Genomic DNA, 23,927 nt, shown 5'->3' on the forward strand with positions numbered 1-23,927 from the left:
ATATAATTTGCATTTCAATTTTTTTTTTATGATTTTCCATTCATTTTTATAGATCACTTGAACTCATCTATATTAAACATACACATAATTTTCATTATTATTGAATGTTTTCATTATTGTTGATATACTATTCATAATACACAAAATAAAATGACAATTGACAACCAAAAATGTTTATTGCAGACCAACTTTCTATGGAATTATTAAAAAGAAGAATGTGGAATCTTGCAACAATGTTGAATTGTGCATTTTGGGTTTTCTATAGAATGCCATTTGTGCGTCCAAACAGCACTTTGGATGGTACCGAAATAAATAAGAAAAAAACTTAGGAACAATTTTTTATGTGCGGTTATTATTATTTTTCAACGAGAATATGACAAATGTATAATTTCCTTTTCAATGTATGTAAATTTCTCCTATTTTCACTCACTAAATGATATTTACGTACATTTGACATATTTAACCTAAAAAATTATACATAAGTTTTGTCCAATAAATAAATTAAACAATGGTTAAATTTTACAAATGCTTTCTCAAACGATAATTATTTTATGGATAGACAAAAAAGCAAATCTTTATGAAAAATAAATAGAATTTAATTTTAAACGGAATTAATATTTGTTTATAATAATAAATAATATATACCAAAAATAACTAAATAAATAATCAAACCTAAACATTAAATAGGCCTTTATATCTCTTTTATCTCTGTATTTGTGTCATCCTTTTCTCTTTCTGTGTGACATTCTCACACTCTTTCTGCAGAAACAACATGGTGAAAGAATCATTAGCTCGTACAATCGTTGGAATCATAGGTTTGTGCTACATTTTCACCACAATGTTTCTAATTTCTAGTTTTAATTAATTTTTTCATGAAAAATATTTGTTAAATAAAAATAAAAAGCTTAATATAGTTTATGCATTTTGTTTATTGAGTTTTTATTATGATCTTTTTCTGTGTGCAGGCAATGTCATCTCTTTTGGCTTATTTTTCTCACCAGCGTAACTTCTTTCTCTTTACTATGTTTTTCTTGTTTATAATATTTTGAATTACATGATAATATTTATTCTATTTTCATCTAGTAATCAGCTTTAGATCCAATCGATCATCAAAATTATTCATTTAATATTCTAATTCTTTAAAAACATTCTCATTAATTTTTAATTGGTAATATGTGATTGAATGACCGTCTGTTTATATCAAATAAACAGAAAATAATTTAAATATAAGTTTTAATTTTTCTTCTTATTACTTTAATATAATTTGCATTTCAATTTTTTTTTTATGATTTTCCATTCATTTTTATAGATCACTTGAACTCATCTATATTAAACATATACATAATTTTCATTATTATTGAATGTTTTCATTATTGTTGATATACTATTCATAATACACAAAATAAAAGGACAATTGACAACCAAAAATGTTTATTGCAGTCCAACTTTCTATGGAATTATTAAAAAGAAGAGTTTAAACCAGATCCATATCTTGCAACATTGTTGAATTGTGCATTTTGGGTTTTCTATGGAATGCCATTTGTGCGTCCAAACAACACTTTGGATGGTACCGAAATAAATAAGAAAAAAACTTAGGTACAATTTTTTATGTACGGTTATTATTATTTTTCAACGAGAATATGACAAATGTATAATTTCCTTTTCAACGTATGTAAATTTCTCCTAATTTCACTCACTAAATGATATTTAAGTACATTTGACATATTTAACCTAAAAAATTATACATAAGTTTTGTCCAATAAATAAATAAAACAATGATTAAATTTTACAAATGCTTTCTCAAACGTTAATTATTTTATGGATAGACACAAAAGCAAATCTTTATGAAAAATAAATAGAATTTAATTTTAAACGGAATTAATATTTGTTTATAATAATAAATAATATATACCAAAAATAACTAAATAAATAATCAAACCTAAACATTAAATAGGCCTTTATATCTCTTTTATCTCTGTATTTGTGTCATCCTTTTCTCTTTCTGTGTGACATTTTCACACTCTTTCTGCAGAAACAACATGGTGAAAGAATCATTAGCTCGTACAATCGTTGGAATCATAGATTTGTGCTACATTTTCACCACCATGTTTCTAATTTCTAGTTTTAATTAATTTTTTCATGAATAATATATGTTAAATAAAAATAAAAAGCTTAATATAGTTTATGCATTTTGTTTATTGAGTTTTTATTATGATCTTTTTCTGTGTGGCAATGTCATCTCTTTTGGCTTATTTTTCTCACCAGCGTAACTTCTTTCTCTTTACTACGTTTTTATTGTTTATAATACTTTGAATTACATGATAATATTTATTCTATTTTCATCTAATAATCAACTTTAGATCCAATCGATCATCAAAATTATTCATTTCATATTCTAATTCTTTAAAAACATTCTCATTAATTTTTAATTGGTAATATGTGATTGAACGACCATCTGTTTATATCAAATAAACAGAAAATAATTTAAATATAAGTTTTAATTTTTCTTCTTATTACTTTAATATGATTTGCATTTCAATTTTTTTTTATGATTTTCCATTCATTTTTATAAATCACTTGAACTCATCTATATTAAACATATACATAATTTTCATTACTATTGAATGTTTTCATTATTATTGATATACTATTCATAATACACAAAATAAAATGACAATTGACAACCAAAAATGTTTATTGCAGTCCAACTTTCTATGGAATTATTAAAAAGAAGAACGTGGAAGAGTTTAAACCAGATCCATATCTTGCAACATTGTTGAATTGTGCATTTTGGGTTTTCTATGGAATGCCATTTGTGCGTCCAAACAACACTTTGGATGGTACCGAAATAAATAAGAAAAAAACTTAGGTACAATTTTTTATGTGCGGTTTTTATTATTTTTCAATGAAAATATGACAAATGTATAATTTCCTCTTAAACGTATGTAAATTTCTCCTATTTTCACTCACTAAATGATATTTACGTACATTTGACATATTTAACCTTAAAAATTGTAAGGTGGAGTACTTGCAAAGTTTTTAAGGAATAGGTTGGACAAAAACGGTTCTTCTTCCTCCCACCTCATAGAGGGGTAGTGGTGGTTCGATTTTCCCAGCTAGTTTTGGGGTTTCTCCTCCCTCTTTGTGGTGGTTCTCCTTCCCTTTTTATTTTGGTTTTCTTCATCTTTATGGTGATTTGTTTTCTCCCTTTCAACCAGTGAAACCCTAGATCTGTCCCCTCCCATTTCCTCCCCCAAAACACCTCCTCCGTCCGCCATCACCTTCGTTTCCACTTCGATGGCCCCATTATCCTACACCCACTACCTCCACCGAAAAAACCTCTCTCTACCCAACCCTTCTTTTCTAACTCCAACCTTCATCATGATTTTTCTACCTTTCGATAACAACCACCAAGTTCTCGCAACTTCAAAACCATTGTCACCAACCAATGGGCCAAAGCGGATCGAAAATGAAAAAAGACCTCCACCGGAGCCTCCGCCGCCAGAAGACAAAGGCCTGGTTTGTGTATTCTCTGTTTCACGTAATATTAACTTGTTTTCTTTCTTGGATTGGTGTGTTTTGTTCTCTTGTTTAAGCTGTGTTAAGGTTGCATTTATGGTGTTTGTTGAAATGCACCAAAGATGCTTGGATGTGGTATTTGTGGTTTTGAGTGAGAACCTATCAATGGTTGTTGCAAAGAAGACACTCTTTTCCTCTCAACAAATAACTTCTTCACAGATGTCGAGTTTCTTCAACCTTGAGAACCCATATAATCGATTTGTGCGTCCAAAAGCTAAAGATATGATCCTTAAATGGATAGATTTAAAGATTGTGGTTCCAAAACTCATGTATTATCTGTGGAAGATTTATGTCTGGCTGTTTGGATTAGGGATTCAGATTTGTAAAACCATTATAGTTTCTAAGTTCTCAAAAGTTAATGATGTCCAAATCTTTGTTGTTTTTGTTATTAGTGGTATTGTTAGAAGGTGGATGGGAAATGCCCTATGCTTGTACTCTTTGTTCTTCATCTATTGAATTAAATGAGTTGTTTATCAAAAAAAAAAAAAACCTAAAAAACTGTACATAAGTTTTGTCCAATAAATAAATAAAACAATGATTAAATTTTACAAATGCTTTCTCAAACGTTAATTATTTTATGGATAGACACAAAAGCAAATCTTTATGAAAAATAAATAGAATTTAATTTTAAACGGAATTAATATTTGTTTATAATAATAAATAATATATACCAAAAATAACTAAATAAATAATCAAACCTAAACATTAAATAGGCCTTTACATCTCTTTTATCTCTCTATCTGTCTCATCCTTTTCTCTTTCTGTGTGACATTCTCACACTCTTTCTGCAGAAACAACATGGTGAAAGAATCATTAGCTCGTACAATCGTTGGAATCATAGATTTGTGCTACATTTTCACCACAATGTTTCTAATTTCTAGTTTTAATTAATTTTTTCATGAAAAATATATGTTAAATAAAAATAAAAAGCTTAATATAGTTTATGCATTTAGTTTTTGAGTTTTTATTATGATCTTTTTCTGTGTGCAGGCAATGTCATCTCTTTTAGCTTATTTTTCTCACCAGCGTAACTTCTTTCTCTTTACTACGTTTTTCTTGTTTATAATACTTTGAATTACATGATAATATTTATTCTATTTTCATCTAATAATCAACTTTAGATCCAATCGATCATCAAAATTATTCATTTCATATTCTAATTCTTTAAAAACATTCTCATTAATTTTTAATTGGTAATATGTGATTGAATGACCATCTGTTTATATCATATAAACAGAAAATAATTTAAATATAAGTTTTAATTTTTCTTCTTATTACTTTAATATAATTTGCACTTCAATTTTTTTTTTTATGATTTTCCATTCATTTTTATGGATCACTTGAACTAATCTATATTAAACAGATACATAATTTTCATTATTATTGAATGTTTTCATTATTGTTGATATACTATTCATAATACACAAAATAAAATGACAATTGACAACCAGAGATGTTTATTGCAGTCTAACTTTCTATGGAATTATTAAAATGAAGAACGTGGAAGAGTTTAAACCAGATCCATATCTTGCAACAGTGTTGAATTGTGCATTTTGGGTTTTCTATGGAATGCCATTTGTGCGTCCAAACAGCACTTTGGATGGTACCGAAATAAATAAGAAAAAAACTTAGGTACAATTTTTTATGTGCAGTTTTTATTATTTTTCAATGAAAATATGACAAATGTATAATTTCCTCTTAAACGTATGTAAATTTCTCCTATTTTCACTCACTAAATGATATTTAAGTACATTTGACATATTTAACCTAAAAAATTATACATAAGTTTTGTCCAATAAATAAATTAAACAATGATTAAATTTTACAAATGCTTTCTCAAACGTTAATTATTTTATGGATAGACACAAAAGCAAATCTTTATGAAAAATAAATAGAATTTAATTTTAAACAGAATTAATATTTGTTTATAATGATAAATAATATATACCAAAAATAACTAAATAAATAATCAAACCTAAACATTAAATAGGCCTTTACATATCTTTTATCTCTCTATCTATCTCATCCTTTTCTCTTTCTGTGTGACATTCTCACACTCTTTCTGTAGAAACAACATGGTGAAAGAATCATTAGCTCGTACAATCGTTGAAATCATAGGTTTGTGCAACATTTTCACCACAATGTTTCTAATTTCCAGTTTTAATTAATTTTTTCATGAAAAATATATGTTAAATAAAAATAAAAAGCTTAATATAGTTTATGCATTTTGTTTATTGAGTTTTTATTATGATCTTTTTCTGTGTGCAGGCAATGTCATCTCTTTTGGCTTATTTTTCTCACCAGCGTAACTTCTTTCTCTTTACTACGTTTTTCTTGTTTATAATATTTTGAATTACATGATAATATTTATTCTATTTTCATCTAATAATCAGCTTTAGATCCAATCGATCATCAAAATTATTCATTTCATATTCTAATGTTTTAGAAACATTTTCATTAATTTTTAATTGGTAATATGTGATTGGATGACCATCTATTTATATCAAATAAACAGAAAATAATTTAAATATATGTTTTAATTTTTCTTCTTATTACTTTAATATAATTTGCATTTCAACTTTTTTTTTTATGATTTTCCATTCATTTTTATAGATCAGTTGAACTCATCTATATTAAACATATACATAATTTTCATTATTATTGAATATTTTCATTATTGTTGATATACTATTCATAATACACAAAATAAAATGACAATTGACAACCAAAAATGTTTATTGCAGTCCAACTTTCTATGGAATTATTATAAAGAAGAACATGGAAGAGTTTAAACCAGATCCGTATCTTGCAACATTGTTGAATTGTGCATTTTGGGTTTTCTATGGAATGCCATTGGTGCGTCCAAACAGCACTTTGGATGGTACCGAAATAAATAAGAAAAAAACTTAGGTACAATTTTTTATGTGCGGTTTTTATTATTTTTCAACGAGAATATGACAAATGTATAATTTCCTCTTCAACGTATGTAAATTTCTCCTATTTTCACTCACTAAATGATATTTAAATACATTTGTCATATTTAACCTAAAAAATTATACATAAGTTTTGTCCAATAAATAAATTAAACAATGATTAAATTTTACAAATGCTTTCTCAAACGTTAATTATTTTATGGATAGACACAAAAGCAAATCTTTATGAAAAATAAATAGAATAATTTAATTTTAAACGGAGTTAATATTTGTTTATAATAATAAATAATATATACCAAAAATAACTAAATAAATAATCAAACCTAAACATTAAATAGGCCTTTACATTTTGGGTTGTAATAGTTTATTAGGCTTTTCTTTTCCGCACCCCCGGTTTTTGGTTATGTAATCCCTAATCCCCGAAGCCATGTAATAGTGTAGGATATTTACTTTCCGCACCTTTATTTTTCTACAAACCTTATACTGCTTAGATGTATGTTAATTGGGGTGTGTATGGCAAGATAATTTAATCAACCGTTAGATCACTAACTTCAAAGATAAATAAACTAAACATAACACACTTGCACTCACTCACCTCTAGGGTACCCCCTCTTGGTTGCCTCGGAAAATAATAGTCAAGTCCCTCGAGCGTAGAGATACCTTAGAATATGCTGCCTACGATTCAAAATCATCATAGCCCATTCGGAATAAAGATCATAGTCCCTTCGAGTTGCCTACGATGAAATGATCTCGTCCCTCGAGTTGCCTTCAATAAATGATGATAGTCCCTTCGGATTGCTAAGGTATCTCTACTGGTTGCCTTTTTGACTATTCACATCTCATAGGACTTCCTACCCTCTTTATGGTATGGATAGCCCCTGTGACGATTCGATGACCCTTTGATGACCCGCACATCCAATGTATAGGACTACCTACCTCCAAATGGTGTGGATAGTACTATCGCCCAAGGAAAACTTTAAAGTATGGGAAAGACCTTTCGAACATAGGGTAGGTAGCTCTTAAGTGCTTGCTCACAACAATTCAAATCAAATGCTTTTCACACTCCATTTTCTAACGTTGTCTTTTTAGACATTCTCAAAATCAAATTGTTTTTCTAAACGCACACGACACTTTTTTCAAACATTTCAAACAAACAAGTGAGCTAAGCAACTAAGAGCCCATGGAAAACCATGGATGCAAAGGGTGCCTTACACCTTCCCTTTTCATAATTACCCCTCAAACTCAGTTTTCTTTAAAAAGTTTTTTTCCTGTTCTTTTAGCCTTTCTGATAAATTTGGATAAAATAAAAGTCGGTGGCGACTCTTACTATCCGCACATTTCAAATAAAGTCAGTTCACCGTATTACACATGTCCTTCAGCTTTTTTGGAAAATTTGCATACCTTTAACCACAGGTGAAAAAACATAGCGAAAACACCTGCGACTAAAAAGAACACACAACAACCATGATAATACAAACAAATACCATAGATCGATCAAGCTCAACATTCTGAACTCAATGGTAGCGGTTTCTTTGCCCGATTTAGCCTAAAAACGAAACTCCCAAAAAGAGATGCTTTGAACCCTATAATGGTGAATGGTCATATATGAACCGAAACTTAAATTAAAACAATCAAACACGCTTCAGGCATCATAACTAACAAGAATATGCAATCAAAATCCATTAATGAGGTGTGAATTTATGAGAACGATTTTTGGACACAGTGAAGAAAATCGTGGCTTTTTGAACATGATTCCAAACGTTGTTATGCTTGGAACTGATTGGGAAAGCTTCAGAATGCTTCCAGGATACTTGTTTGATCTTCAAACCCCCTTGAATTGGACTACAATGGAAAATTCGTATCTCCCTTTTTTCTGAATTTCCACGAGTTTGAATAGGGGTCCAGAGCCACCAAAAATTCGTCCCTAAGGTTTGGGGTGATTGTGTTGATATAATAGCAACATTTAGGTCAACAAAACTTGGTAAAATCTCCTTGAATCTTGGTATTGAAGATTGATTGAAACTTGACTGAATATCCTTCCAATTTTTGGATTTTTTTGTATAAATCTTGTATCAATCTTTCCTTACCCGAATTTTGAATCAATTATGGAGTAACTTGGTGATTGAAATTGATTAGAACCAAAACAAATCAAATCTTTTGAATATTTTCCACATTATTTGATTTTTATATTACTTTTTAATGAATTAAATTCAATAAAAAATAAAAAAATTAATCAATGATTCGTGGATTTGGACTTGGACCTTTTTGATAACTTGAGTAACAAGATTGGATCTTAAAAACTTAGGCCCATTTGCAAGAAAACTCATTTTGGAGCCATTTACTTCACATTTTTTCTCTTAAAATTGTCCAACTTTGACAAGGCATATCTCCCTCAATTTTTAAGATATGAAGGAGTTCTAGGACTTTTTGGAAACCTCAAGATGTACTCTACAAGCCACTTTGGAGGCTTTTTTCATTTGAATATTTTATCTTGATGATATGGGCTTTGACAAAAAACTGCTTTTGGTTGACTTTCAAAAAGGACCTGTAATGTTTTGATCCATATCCCTCAAATGAATCTTTTTTAGACTGGGTTTGTGAGAGACAAAATTGTAGAGAATTCAATTTCCTTTAAAATGAGCTTTAGATGGGAAATTTATGATTTTCCATGTACAATTTATGGCTGGTCAAAGTTTAGTTGACTTTCTCCTATGAAACCCTAATTTAGGAACTTTTAGGTTTTGTTGATTTCTGAACTTTCCTTGATGAATCATAATCAATCTTTGATCAAATGATGAATGATACTTCAAAATAAGGATGTTGACCAAAAATCGGAAACTTTGACTGTACTTTGACCACAGTTGACTTTTAGGTCAAACTAGTTAATTGTTGATTTTCTGAGCAATTGACTGGCCAATCCTTGGAATTGAAGCTTGTACTTTGCCATAGAGATAGTTTGAAACATCATAAGCCATATGAAATCCATTGGAGTCTTTGATTCATTGATTTTCTTTAGAGAATTCAAAACCGTAGTTGCTTGAGTCATTGTTTAGGAGGATGTGTCTTTGAGCCTTTAATTTTGGTATGAGCTTGAAAGGAGAAATGATATGGGCAAATTTTGGGGTATGACAATGAGGATATTCTTAATTTGACTGGGAACAATCCTTTATGACGCAAAGTTCTATACAAATACAGATGCATGATAGTATCTTGCTAGATGAAGGCAAAGTGCGAAGAATCGTAATGCTAAATATATAAACAAGTGCTAAATACAACAAGGTATTTCAAATAAAATACAAAACAACCACATATAACATTATGCATGCAGGTATTCCGCAAAAAAAAATACATGATAAAGCAATCAAAGAAGACAGAAGGAAGCACAAAAAACAAGAAGTTCTGGAGCTAAAGATTCCAGCTGATACATTACACCCTGGCAATCACTATTTTTCAAGGACTCGATATCAGAATGCTCCTGATATTAAGATTTTAGCATAGTCAGTTGACCCCAAAGAGCTTCATCTCCTTTTAATATACTCTCCCCTATCTGGCCAGGGCTTCCGCAACACCTCGGGTAACAAGAGACATAATTTCCGCTTCAACTCCACAAAGGAAAATAACATCTTCCATCTCCCTAAGAAATTCCTCAAGGCTGTCCACCTGCTTAGCTAATTTAGTTAGGGATCAATAGAGATGTCTTTCTTCAGTTAATATGGACCCATGCTCCATGCGACCTTGCAGTTCTAGACGATCCTTTTCAAGACTTTCCTCTTCGTTTCAGCAAGGTCATGTCGATCCTTTAGCGAACATACCATATGGAACGAACACAAGGAAATAAAAACTCCTCATGGTCAACAACTAGTTGGTTAAGGAGTTGCACAATCTTTATTAGAAAAGAAGCAAACAAACTTACCGAACACCTCTTTCCATTCCTCCATAGAACCTGTAACACCCCTCTAATACCCCGCAGAAATTAAACAATTATTAATCAGAGTAACATGTAAAGAGGGGCCACAATTCATAAATAAAGAAACACACGTTCGGCATAAATAAAGAAACACACGTTCGCCATATGTCATGCATTCACTGAAAACATCTGAATTATAACTCATTAGATAAAAATCATGTTTACACAGCGGAATTGAATTATCAAGTCAACATTACATCATTAATGTATCAGACTTCAAACAAAATAAACAAATAGAGCATGACACCAACACAACAACTAAACCGACTTATGAGCTAATCCTCACCAAGTCACGCCTCTATCCTCAATCTGAAAATGACAACAAGTAAGGGTGAGTCTCATCACAGTTAACCAATGTTATTGCATCATAAATAATAACATATCATAGTTATATCATTCACCCAATTGTTTCATATTCAGACATATCATCGTCTCACATCTACAAACATCAAGTCATCACATAACATATATTAATCATGTTATAAGAAAAAGCATGCATATGTATGAAACTGACACTATGCATGTGGTACCAACATTACCAGTGGGAAGACCCACCGACCGATCTATCATCATCCAAATACGGCCCTGCCAGCACAGATTCCACATAATGGGAATCTTGCCTTCACTGTATCCTCTTATCATTAGGATACAACCATCATTAAATGATTATGAATGCATGCAAACATATATACAACATACTATCATCATCATCATACTATGAGTAGCATCATCTTATACTCATTCATCATCATCATCATCATCTACAAGTATGTTCAATATATATATATATATATATATATATATATATATATATATATATATATATATAATTACATCATTCAATAAATCAGAAAATAATATTTCATACAAATTCATCAGTTTAAAGTCACACGTCATCAGACTTTCAAAAATCACAAAACAGCAAAATCTACAGGTCACGCTCACCATACGCGTACCAACAGGCCCAAAAATCACAAAACACGCACCATACGCGTACCATACGCGTATGAGCAGATCCATATTTCCACACAAAACACATGCATACGCGTACTAGCCTGGCATACGCGTACCAACAAACACCATACGCGTACCATACGCGTACGAGAAGGAAGTGCATTCTGATGCACATTTGGGGAGCGTATCATACGCGTACCACTCCCCCTATACGCGTATCATACGCGTACCATACGTGAACGGGCAGAAGTTCTCAAAATCTGCAACTTACCCATTCGTCTTCCTCGCGATTTCACCTGCACAACCTGCGATTTGGGTCTCAAAACCAGAAATTTCACATTCTAACATCACATAATTCACCCAACAATCACAGTTCATAATTCTACAATCAATTCTACCCATCCTAACCTAAATCTATTCAGTTATTGGGGATTAGCAGTAAAAATTCCAATCCAAAGATGAACACAACAGCAGAATATGGGATCCATTGATCTAAACAATACTACCAATCTATACTATTACCCATAATACGATAATAGAGATTAAATGGAGAGTCCCCCCTTACCTTGGACAAGAGTTCTTAATATGTCTCTCCCTTCTCAATTCTCCTTCACGTTCTTCGTGTTCCCAAAACCTCCGTTCTTCCACGTTCTTTCTTTGTTTCCCAAATACCAATTGTTTTATGAAAATAATACTAAAATTAGTAAAAGGATTACTATATCATACCCCTCTCTTTTACTATTTCCTCACATGGCCCAATTGCCATTAACCATTATTTTTCTATTATTTTCACAAAATACTTAATGATTCTAAGTATTAATTCAATATTCCAAATTAAATTAATATTAAAATTATACGGGTGTTACAACTCTCCCCCACTAAAAGAGTTTTCGTTCTCAAAAACATACCTCAGGTAAAGAGTTCCGGATAAGAATCCTTCATCCAACTCTCTAGATCCCAAGTAACGTTTCCTTCAGCAGGTCCTCCCCAAGCTAGTCTGACCAAAGCTATTTCCTTGCCACACAATTGCTTTAGTCTTCGATCTTCAATCCTCACAGGTAAAGTCTCAACCGTCAAGTTGTCTTTCACCTGTACATCATTTACTTGGATCACAAGGGACGGATCCGAAATGTATTTCCTCAACTGAGACACATGAAATACATCATGCAAATTGGCAAGCATCGGCGGTAAAGCAATACGATATGCGACTTCCCCCACTCTTTCAGAAATTTGGAATGGTCCAATAAAACGTGGAGTCAACTTCTTTGACTTCAATGCCCGACCAATACCTGTCATAGGAGTAACTCTCATAAACACATGATCTCCTTCTTGAAACTCAAGTGTTTTTCTCCTCCTGTCATGATAACTCTTCTGACGGCTCTTGGAATCCTTCTTCACATTTTGCATCCCAAATAAAAGTCTGACCCTTCTTGGTAAATTTAGTTAACGGCAATGCTAACTTTAAAAAGCCTTCTATAAACTTCCTGTAATAACCTGCCTAACCAAGGAAACTAAGAATCTCTGACACTGACTTCGGCGCTTCCCACTGAGAACAACCTCTATCTTTGTAGGATCGACAGCAATAACATTCTTGGAAATCACGTGTCCCAGAAAACTAACTTCTTCTAACCAAAATTCACACTTCGACAGTTTCGCAAAAAGTTGCTTCTCTTTTAACAGCCCTAATACAGTTCTAAGATGTTCCGCACATTCTTCCTCATTCTTAGAATATATCAGAATATCATCCATAAACACCACCACGAAATTATCAAGATAAGGATGAAAGATCCTGTTCATATACTCCATAAAAACACCAGGTGCATTAGTAACTCCAAACGGCATTACCGAATACTCATAATGTCCGTACCTTGTTCTAAAAGCAGTCTTCTGAATATCGTCATCTTTCACACGAATTTGGTGATACCCAGACCTCAGATCAATTTTACTAAATACACATGCTCCAACCAGTTGATCCATCAAATCATCAATCCTCGACAATGGATATCGATTTTTGATAGTAACTTTGTTCAATTATCTGTAATCCATACACAGTCTCATCGAACCCTCTTTCTTCTTCACTAGCAACACAGGCGCACCCCACGGAGAAACATTAGGACGAATGAATTTATTCTCAAGCAATTCTTCCAACTGCTTCTTCAGTTCAACCAATTCAGACGGCGACATACGATACGGTGCCATCGACACTGGACTAGTTCCCAGAACCAATTCAATAGAAAATTCTACTTCTCTTTCTGGTGGTAACTCATTCACCTCTTTCAGAAAAACTTCTAGAAACTCACATACCACTGGTAGTTCGCCACTCGCCACTTTCACTTTCAAATCCATCAATGCAAACAACATAAACACTGTTGCACCATCTCCGATAGCTTCATTCACCTGTCTAACTGTCATTTCCATACCATCAGAACTAACCTCTTTAGGAAAAATTATCGTTTTTGCAAAACAGTTGATATGAACACGGTTGAATTCCAACCAATTCATTCCTAGGATTACATCGATTTGTTTCAACGGAAGGCACACTAAGCCCATCCCGGATTCTCTACCAAAAATGTCAACCGGACAATTCAAGCATGCAGACGAAGTAGTTACTGAACCCGACGCAGGAGTGTTAATAACCATACTTCCATTTATGTCAGATATCTCTAGATTCAACCTCATAGCACAATCCAAAGAAATAAAAGAATGAGTTGCTCCAGTATCAATAATCGCAACTAAAGGTGTGCCATGAATGAAACACGTACCTCTAATCAATCTGTCTTCTGGAGTAGTCTCTGACCTGGTCAAAGAAAAAACCTTTCCTCCCGATTGGTTCTTCTTTGGCTTGGTACAATTCGGACTGATGTGACCCTCTTCACCACAGTTGTAACAAGTCACAACCCTCTTCTTACAGCCAGTAGCAATATGGCCCACTTGGTCACACTTGTAACACTTCTTCTGATCAAGCTTACACTCGTTCCTACGATGCCCCATCTCACCACAATTATAGCATCTTATACGAGCACTGGAATCTCCCCCACTGGGTTTCTTCCAATCAGCAGACTTACCTCTACCATATGGCTTACCTCTATCCATAGGCTTCTTACCCTTTCTTTCAACCAACTCGTGAGAGTGAGATGACTTCAGCTTGATGTTATCCCCTTCAAAAATCCTGCTACAATCCACTAAGTCAACAAACCTCCGAATCCTCTGGTACCTAATGCCTTGCTTGATCTCATCACGAAGACCATTCTCAAATTTGGCACATTTTGAGAACTCACTAGCTTCATCATTGTTGTAGTGCACATAGTACTTTGCCAGCTCAACAAACTTTGCAGCATACTCTGGTACCGTCATATTACCTTGAACCAATTCTAGAAGTTCAATCTCTTTTCTGCCCCTAACATCCTCAGGAAAATACCTTCTCAGAAATTCCCTTTTGAATATAGCCCAAGTGACTTCTATACCATCAGCATCCAGTTCAGCTCTAGTTACCAACCACCAATCATCAGCCTCTTCCGACAGCATATGTGTGCCATACCTCACCTTAAGATTATCAGCACAATCGATGACTCTGAAAATCCTCTCGATCTCCTTTAGCCATTTCTGAGCACCCTCGGGATCATGCGTGCCTTTGAACAATGGAGGATTGTTCCTCTGAAAATTCCCCAATTGCCTGTCAGCACCAATCCCTGCTCCTACAGTATTTCTTTCAAGCACACTAGCAATCATGCCCAGAGCCTCAGCGATAGCGTCATCATTTCTTCCTCCTCTTCCAGCCATTGTTCTGCTTAATCACAAATAATCCAGTCAGAACAAAAGTATCGACAAATAACTCGTATTAGTCGCATATACACAGGAAAGACTGACACTAAGACTCTGGTCACAACGACCGACTATGCTCTGATACCACTATTGTAACACCCCTCTAGTACCCCGCGACAATTAAACAATTATTAATTCAGAGTAACATGTAAAGAGGTGCCACAATTCATAAATAAAAGAAACACACGTTCGGCATATGTCATGCATTCACTGAAAACATCTGAAATATAACTCATTAGATAAAAATCATGTTTACACAGCAGAATTGAATCATCAAGTCAACATTACATCATTAATGTATCAGACTTCAAACAAAATAAACAAATAGAGTTATAATCGAAACTCAAAACATCGTGTTCCCAGTGTTACATCTATCAGAGCATGACACCAACACAACAACTAAACCGACTTATGAGTTAATCCTCACCAAGTCACGCCGCTATCCTCAATCTGAAAATGACAACAAGTAAGGGTGAGTCTCATCACAGTTAACCAATGTTATTGCATCATAAATAATAACATATCATAGTTATATCACTCACCCAATTGTTTCATATTCATACACATCATCGTCTCACATCTACAAACATCAAGTCATCACATAACATATATTAATCATGTTATAAGAAAAATCATGCATATGTATGAAACTGACACTATGCATGTGGTACCAACATCACCAGTGGGAAGATCCACCGACCGATCTATCATCATCCAGATACGGCCCTGCCAGCACAGATTCCACACAATGGGAATCTTGCCCTTCACTGTATCCTCTCATCATTAGGATACAACCCTCATCAAATGATTATGAATGCATGCAAACATATATACAACATACTATCATCATCATCATACTATGAGTAGAATCATCTTATACTCATTCATCATCATTCATCATCATTCATCATCATCATCATCATCATCATCATCATCATCATCTACAAGTATGTTCAATATATATATATATATATATATATATATATATATATATATATATATAATTGCATCATTCAATAAATCAGACAACAATATTTCATACATATTCATCAGTTTAAAGTCACACGTCATCAGACTTTCAAACATCACAAAACAGCAAAATTTGCAGGTCACGCTGACCATACGCGTACCAACAGGCCCAAAAAATTACAAAACACGCACCCTACGCGTACCATACGCGTATGAGCAGATCCATATTTCCATACAAAACACATGCATACGCGTACTAGCCTGGCATACACGTACCAGCAAACACCATACGTGTACCATACGCGTACGAGCAGGAAGTGCATTCTGATGCACATTTGGGGAGCGTATCATACGCGTACCACTCCCTCTATACGCATATCATATGCGTACCATACGTGAACGGGCAGAAGTTCTCAAAATCTGCAATTTACCCATTCGTCTTCCTCGCGATTTCACCTGCACAGCCTACGATTTTGGGTCTCAAAACCAGAAATTTCACATTCTAACATCACATAATTCACTCAACAATCACCGTTCATAATTCTACAATCAATTCTACCCATCCTAACCTAAATCTATTCAATTATTAGGGATTAACAGTAAAAATTCCAATCCAAAGATGAACACAACAGCAGAATATGGGATCCATTGATCTAAAAAATACTACCAATCTATACTATTACCCATAATACAATAATAGAGATTAAATGGAGAGTCTCCCCTTACCTTAGACAAGAGTTCTTGATCTGTCTCTCCCTTCTCAGTTCTCCTTCACGTTCTTCGTGTTCCCAAAACCTTTGTTCTTCCACATTCTTTCTTTGTTTCCCAAATACCAATTGTTTTATGAAAATAATAATAAAATTAGTAAAATGATTACTATATCATACCCCTCTCTTTTACTATTTCCTCACATGGCCCAATTGCCATAAACTATTATTTTTCTATTATTTTCACAAATTCCTTAATAATTCTAAGTATTAATTCAATATTCCAAATTAAATTAATATTAAAATTATACGGGTGTTAAAATTGCAAGGTATTAGGTCGTCAGAAAATGAAACCATAATCGCCTTCATATCCTTATCGACATCATTAAGAGTGTCGTGAGGTATGCAATAACTTTTGGAACATTTAGAGAAATGTTATGAGGACCAGAATCATCATCGATGTTCCGTGTAACAAATGACACCCTTCAAAGCATGACACACTTCAAAAAGATTGAAGAAAAGGTCTCGAAAATCCAATCTCGCTTTCCTCTTAAATTCATACTAGTATTGGAATACCCGTACGAAGTCCCATGCACAAGGATGGAGTTGTGAAGGGGGAATACGAAAATGTTTGAAAACCTCCTTCTCAAAAAGGGTTAGTGGAAGGCGAGCACCTAAGTCTTAGAAAATATAGGCATAAAAAGGAACAAAACATCCCTCGAACTTGTGAAATATTCATTTTTTCTTCCGAAACTAGCAATATTTCTCAATCAGAAGAAACCCTATTTCTAAAGGATCAAACGAAATCTCCTTACCTAAAACGAAAGAAGACTCGTGGACTAAGTACGAAGGATCGACCCAAGAATAATCTTCCACTGCGATTGCTGCCATTATAATTGATGAGACCAATGATATTTTAAGATTTGGGTAATAAGGTGAAGGGATACGAAGAAGATAGACAAGTATGAAAAAATTACACCAAAAGAGATTTAAAATTAGCGCCTACACTCTTGTAAGGAAATTAATACGAAGAACAATGGCCCAGATCAAACAATTCGATGGTAAAACGTTTCTTGTCCCATTAGCCCCCTCGAATAAAAAAATACTTCAGCAACCTAGGTAAGGTAATCACTTCCTAACCCACATATCTGAGGTGACGTGTTAACGACTTAGAAAGACAACAAAACAGAGACAAGGAAATATTAAGTGCGCTTATTTATTTTGGGAAACACTCTAAACATTTCAATTCTTTATGCATCGGATGTACGTCTTCCATACGACCGACCAAGGTTGTTAAAAGACCTCATGGTTCCTAGGACCTCGGTAAGTTTTGGGGGCAATTTTTCTGGACCGGTCATATCCCTTTTTAGTTTGACCACCACATCACGTGACACCTCAAATCCAAGTGAGGTATTTAATAAACTTCTAGAATATTCTCCTGATCACTGGACCTTCAGAGACTCAAAAGAAAGAGATTTGTACCTCCAATGCATCTAAAGGTCCTCTGTAATCCACAACAGAAAGATAGCAAGGTAGTTATTTCTCTCCCCTATATATGTGGGATGATGTCATTTCAGGTAACAAGTTTCAAGCACAATTTAAACACTCTTTCTTTGCTCACATACTGACTTAGGTGTTGGAGTGGTAACCTTGCAGATATATCCCTCACTCCGTTATATCATAAACTCTCCTTCACCGCGGCTTCTACGATGCTACACAGTTTTTATTTAGGAACGGAAGATTTTTCAATTTTTTTTCCAAACTTCAACCTTGTTATATTGCAAAATAAAACTTATTGAACAACCAAACACTTTCCCAAGAGTTTTAATACACTTACAAGTTTGGTCCACTAAGAAACTAATCAAAGTAAGAAGTTTGGTCCACAAGAAACTTATCAAAGTAAGATTAATACTAAGTAGATGATTTGATTTGCAAGCATTAGAACACTAAAAAAGATTAAGAGTAAAGTTCAAGCTTCAAATCTTCAGAATTCACATAACCATAAACTTGCTATTTCTTGTTTTTAAAAATAAATATTGTTGTGTTTATTTTCTACCGTCTATTACATCTTGCATGAACAATTCCTTGCAAAATATTATGTAAGTTTAGCTTAATCAAATTCAAGAAACATAAGTTAATATTAGTTTAAGATTTGTTGTTTCGACTAACTTAATATCAATTATCAAGCAATTTTATATAATAAACAAGGAATATATTAAATTTATAAAATACTACTCACAAATGTACATCAAATCGATAAATTTTAGAATAGGAGATTGTAACGAGTGTCTAGGAACACTTGTTAAGAATTTTACAAAATATGTTTTTGTTGAAAATTATTGTATTCGATGTATTATGATTAAAAATAATTGATTTTTAAAGAATAAAAAAATATTTTTTTAAATCATATATTTAATACATTGAAAATTAAAATATTTAATTTTTTAAAGAAATATATTTTATATTTGGCATCCTTAAATCCATAAGGAACTCTTTTAGTATGATCTTTACAAAATTTATTAATTAAAATTATTAAATTACTTAATAGTTATTAGTGTCAGAAGAGATTTACAAGTAAAATAAATAAATATTTATAAAAATCATTTATAAATCATTTATAAATAAATATAATGCTGCAATACTATAATCTTGCAATAAATTATATATTGCATTTTAAATGAAGTAAAATTTAAATTATTAGATGGAAAAAATATTCATGTTGAATCAATTTACAAATATATCAAATAATTCATTAAATAAAAAACAAGGAATTCTTTTAGCAAACGAATTATATTATATACTTATTAACAACAAAATATTAAAAAATTATACAAAATTGAATGATTTTATTATTATCACAAGGATATAACTATTACAAGATTTAAAAGAAAATAAATATTGAAAATCACCAAATTAACCCAATTCATTTTTTCAAAATCCTTTCAAATGAAATTCATATCAAAATATTTTTGGAAGCGAAGTATATATATATTCTCTAAAAATGACTTATTGAATATTTTATTTATTTTTAAATAAGCTTTATTGAAATCCTTCCCAATTCATAACAAACAGATCATATCCAAATTTTGTAAAGACTTCAAAATATGATACTCCCTCTAGTTAAAAATATGACTAATTTTTTTAATTAAATTTATTAAACAACCAATATATTTAGTCTTAAATATATATATATATATATATATATATATATATATATATATATATATATATATATAAATCTTGAAAAGTATTTTTTATTTATATATGGAAGAAATGCTAATACAAATCAACAATTTGCATAACATTAAAATGCATCAACGCTTACCTTTTGAAATTTTCAACTTCAAAAATTAGTAAAAGATATTTAATTTATTATCTAAAACAAATTTAAGCATAAATTGGATATTTTAAAAAAAATCATTAATTATTAACTTTTTAAATTCAAATTAGAAAAAAATCATCATGGCAATTTGCTTCCTTACTGCTCCAACTAGTTCTAATTATAAAAGAAAGTTGGTGGGAATGTAAAAACTAATGTATCTAAACATAAATTTGGATCAAATACATCAAAAAAAAAATACAATTTAGACAGAAACACTATTTTTTGTCAACGTATTTTTTAAAGAGGAAATATATCACAACATAAAAGGATAATTATAATTATATTACTGTTCCAAAATAAATAACTAATGAAACTTGATCAACAAATACATCTCAACTTTTCATTTATCTCCCTATCACCTTTGTTTCTTTTTCTCTATAATTCTCTCACACTTACTTTGCCGAAAGAAACAACAACTTCGAAATAATGGTGAACTATTCATTGATTCGTAATGCCGTTGGAATCATAGGTTCGAGTTTATTTTTTCATAATGTTTCTTTTTTAAACGAATTTTTTGTTTTAACTTTGTTATATAAATTTTTGCATGGAAAACTATACATTAAATTAAAATAATTTCGTGTATATATAGTTTATTCATTTTTCTTATCGAACTAACCTAATTGTTCTCTCTTTTCTTTGTATGCAGGCAATATCATCTCTTTTGGCTTGTTACTCTCACCAGTGTAATTCTTTTTTCTCTTTACTCTGATTTTCTCGTACCATCTAATAATTAATCTACTTTCTTCTTTAAAATTATTATCTAAACCCATTTTATCTCTTAATAATTAGAGAGAGAAATATTGTAAATAATAATGATGATATGAAATTAATGGTTTTTACAATTAAATTGAGATCACTTCTCATGGAAAAATTCATTTCGTTTTTCTTTTCACAGTGAACCATATTTTTATTGATAAGTGATTTTAGTATAGGGATTAATGAACTTAAGTTAATATTGAATCAATCAGAATCAGGCTGTTCTTATTATTTTAATATATTTTTTGTTTTAATTTTTTTAAAAACCATATCTTGTTTAATTGAATGGATCACATTAACTCTTTTACATTAAACAAATTATCTTAATTATTATTTAATATTCAAAATTTGTTTAAAATATTTGATCAATTTTTTTATAATGTTGATATTATTAATATTTTACAAAATCAAAAATTTAACACTGAGGTGACACTTAATTGACATAAAAAAATCAAGATTTATAAAATTTAAATGTTTTGTTATGCAGTCCAACATTCTATAAGATTATAAAGAAGAAGTCCGTAGAAGAGTTCAAGTCAGATCCATATTTAGCAACATTATTGAATTGTGCTTGTTGGGTGTTTTATGGAATGCCTTTTGTGCATCCAAATAGCACTTTGGTTGTTACCATCAATAGTGTTGGATTTGTTTTCGAAATCGGCTATATCACTATATTTTATATCTATGCCACCAACAAAGGAAGGGTAAATATGTCTTTTTTTCCTTTTAATTTTTTTTCATGTTTTCTTTGATATTAAAAGATTGAATAAATTTTTTCTATTATGTAACTCATTATATCTTCTTCCTAAAAATCTTAGAAAAAAATACGAATTGTTCTTCTCATCGAGATTATTTTCTTCGTCGTTGTTGTTCTTATAACAATGTTTGCACTTCATGGCACTACCCAAAGATCTTTGGTGGTTGGTATTATTTGTGATATCTTCAACATAATGATGTATACCTCTCCTCTTACAATTATGGTAAGTCTCTTTTAAGTTTCTAAAATAAAATTTAATTTATAGTCATATATATTTTAATAATTATATTTATAATTATCTTTTGATGTTGTGATGAACAGAGAAAAGTTATAAAAACTAAGAGTGTGAAATATATGCCATTTTGGCTCTCTTTGATGAACTTTCTCAATGGTTTGAGCTGGACAGCATATGCTATTCTTCCTCCCTTCGATATATATGTCTTGGTAATTAATCTATTAATTACTTCTTTATTTTTTTGTATTAAAATATATTGAAGAAAATGTTTTTAAACTTTTGTGTATTATTCTTGTAGATAAGCAATGGTATTGGAGCAATTTCAGGACTTTTTCAACTTATTCTATATGCTTGCTATTATTTTCGCAAAGGTGAAAACATCGAAGATGATACCAAAAATGATGATCTTGAGATGAAACGAACAATTATTCGTGAAATCTCAATCAGCAATGGTATTGGAGAAGCAAAATGACGAGTCCTAATTAACATCATAGCTTTGTTAAATTCTTGTGTCTCTACTTATTTTTACATTTTCCCATGTACTTTAAATTTTTTGTTTTTTTGTGATTCATCAGAAATCTACCTATTAAAATAATTAATAATTGAGATAAACTTGATTAATTTTGTTTTTAAGAATATTTTAGAATGTTTTAAAAATATTTCATCATAATATTTTAAAGAGCATTTTATTGTTTAATCAATTTTTAAATATATTTTATCAAACACCTAGAGAACATCAAAAGAACAAAAACTTTTATTTTTCATTTTATCAAAGAATCTCATTTTAAGTATTTTGTGTTGGAATAACTAAAAAATTTAAGAAAGATGAGTAAGAAGAAGAGGAGAGAACAAGAGACAACTTAAGAGGAAAAATATTATCATAAAATCATTGTTGAAAACTACTAAGTAAGAAAACTGTATTTTGAAATTACAAGCAACCAAAGCCTAAGCACAAAACATATAGCCCAAGCCCAAAACATAAAAGTTACATTTTGATTTAACAATCATATGTTGTATTCGACTTTGTCGAATACAACTAACTTCTTCTACTTCGACTAGGTTTAACACACATATGTGAAATACAATCTTTTCTACAAAACAATTAATTACAACTTCTAACACACCACCTAATTCATGTTTTCGAGACTTCTCATCCTAATGTTTTACTTCAACTCTTCGAACCTTACTTTCTTCATGGGTTTGGTGAGTATACCAGCTAGTTGTCATTCTGTCTTGTAATGCTCAAGTTCAAGTTTTCCTTTATTTGCTTGATCCTTGAGAAAATTATACCTCCTCTCTATGTATTTACTTCGACCATGACATATAGGAGAATTGACTAGGTTGATAGCTGACTTATTATCTACAAACGACTAGGGATGACAACGGGTCGGTGCGAGTTTCACACTACCCAAACCCGCACCCGAAATCGACACCCGAACTCAAACCCAAACCCAAAGATTGTTAGGATGGCAAAATAACACCCACGCCCACACCCGTTGGGTTCAGGTTTTTCCACCCATACCCGATTCCGCAGCAAAATACATAAAATACAATTTTCCTACAACTTTTACAATATATATATATATATATATATATAAGCGGGTGTGATTTTGGGTTTCGGGTGTGGGTTTCACACTACCCGAACCCGCACCCGAACCCAAACTCAAACACAGTCAATTTGGATTTTCACCCATTGACTCGGGTTCGGGTGCGATTTGGCCCGCGGGTTTGGGCTTGCTTGTCGTCCCTACAAACAACTTCTTTTTCTTATGCTCAATGATCTTGAGCTCTTCTAGTAGCATCTTTATCCATGTTGCTTGATAGGTTGCATACGATGCAACCATGTACTCAGCTTCACATGATGAA

At 31.7% G+C, this 23,927-nt stretch overlaps 1 protein-coding gene across 1 annotated transcript; it reads left to right on the forward strand.

Annotated features, from left to right (window-relative positions):
- The first annotated feature begins 772 nt into the window (after nt 1-772).
- LOC131625255 (bidirectional sugar transporter SWEET5-like) lies at nt 773-22,533 on the forward strand. The gene is made up of 6 exons (XM_058896136.1): nt 773-815; nt 966-1,002; nt 21,557-21,773; nt 21,888-22,049; nt 22,148-22,270; nt 22,360-22,533. The coding sequence occupies exons 1-6, from the start codon at nt 773-775 to the stop codon at nt 22,531-22,533; spliced, it is 756 nt and encodes a 251-aa protein (XP_058752119.1).
- Nucleotides 22,534-23,927: the final 1,394 nt, after the last annotated feature.

Source organism: Vicia villosa, unplaced genomic scaffold (genome assembly GCF_029867415.1).
Source record: "Vicia villosa cultivar HV-30 ecotype Madison, WI unplaced genomic scaffold, Vvil1.0 ctg.000197F_1_1, whole genome shotgun sequence".
NCBI lineage: Eukaryota > Viridiplantae > Streptophyta > Magnoliopsida > Fabales > Fabaceae > Vicia > Vicia villosa.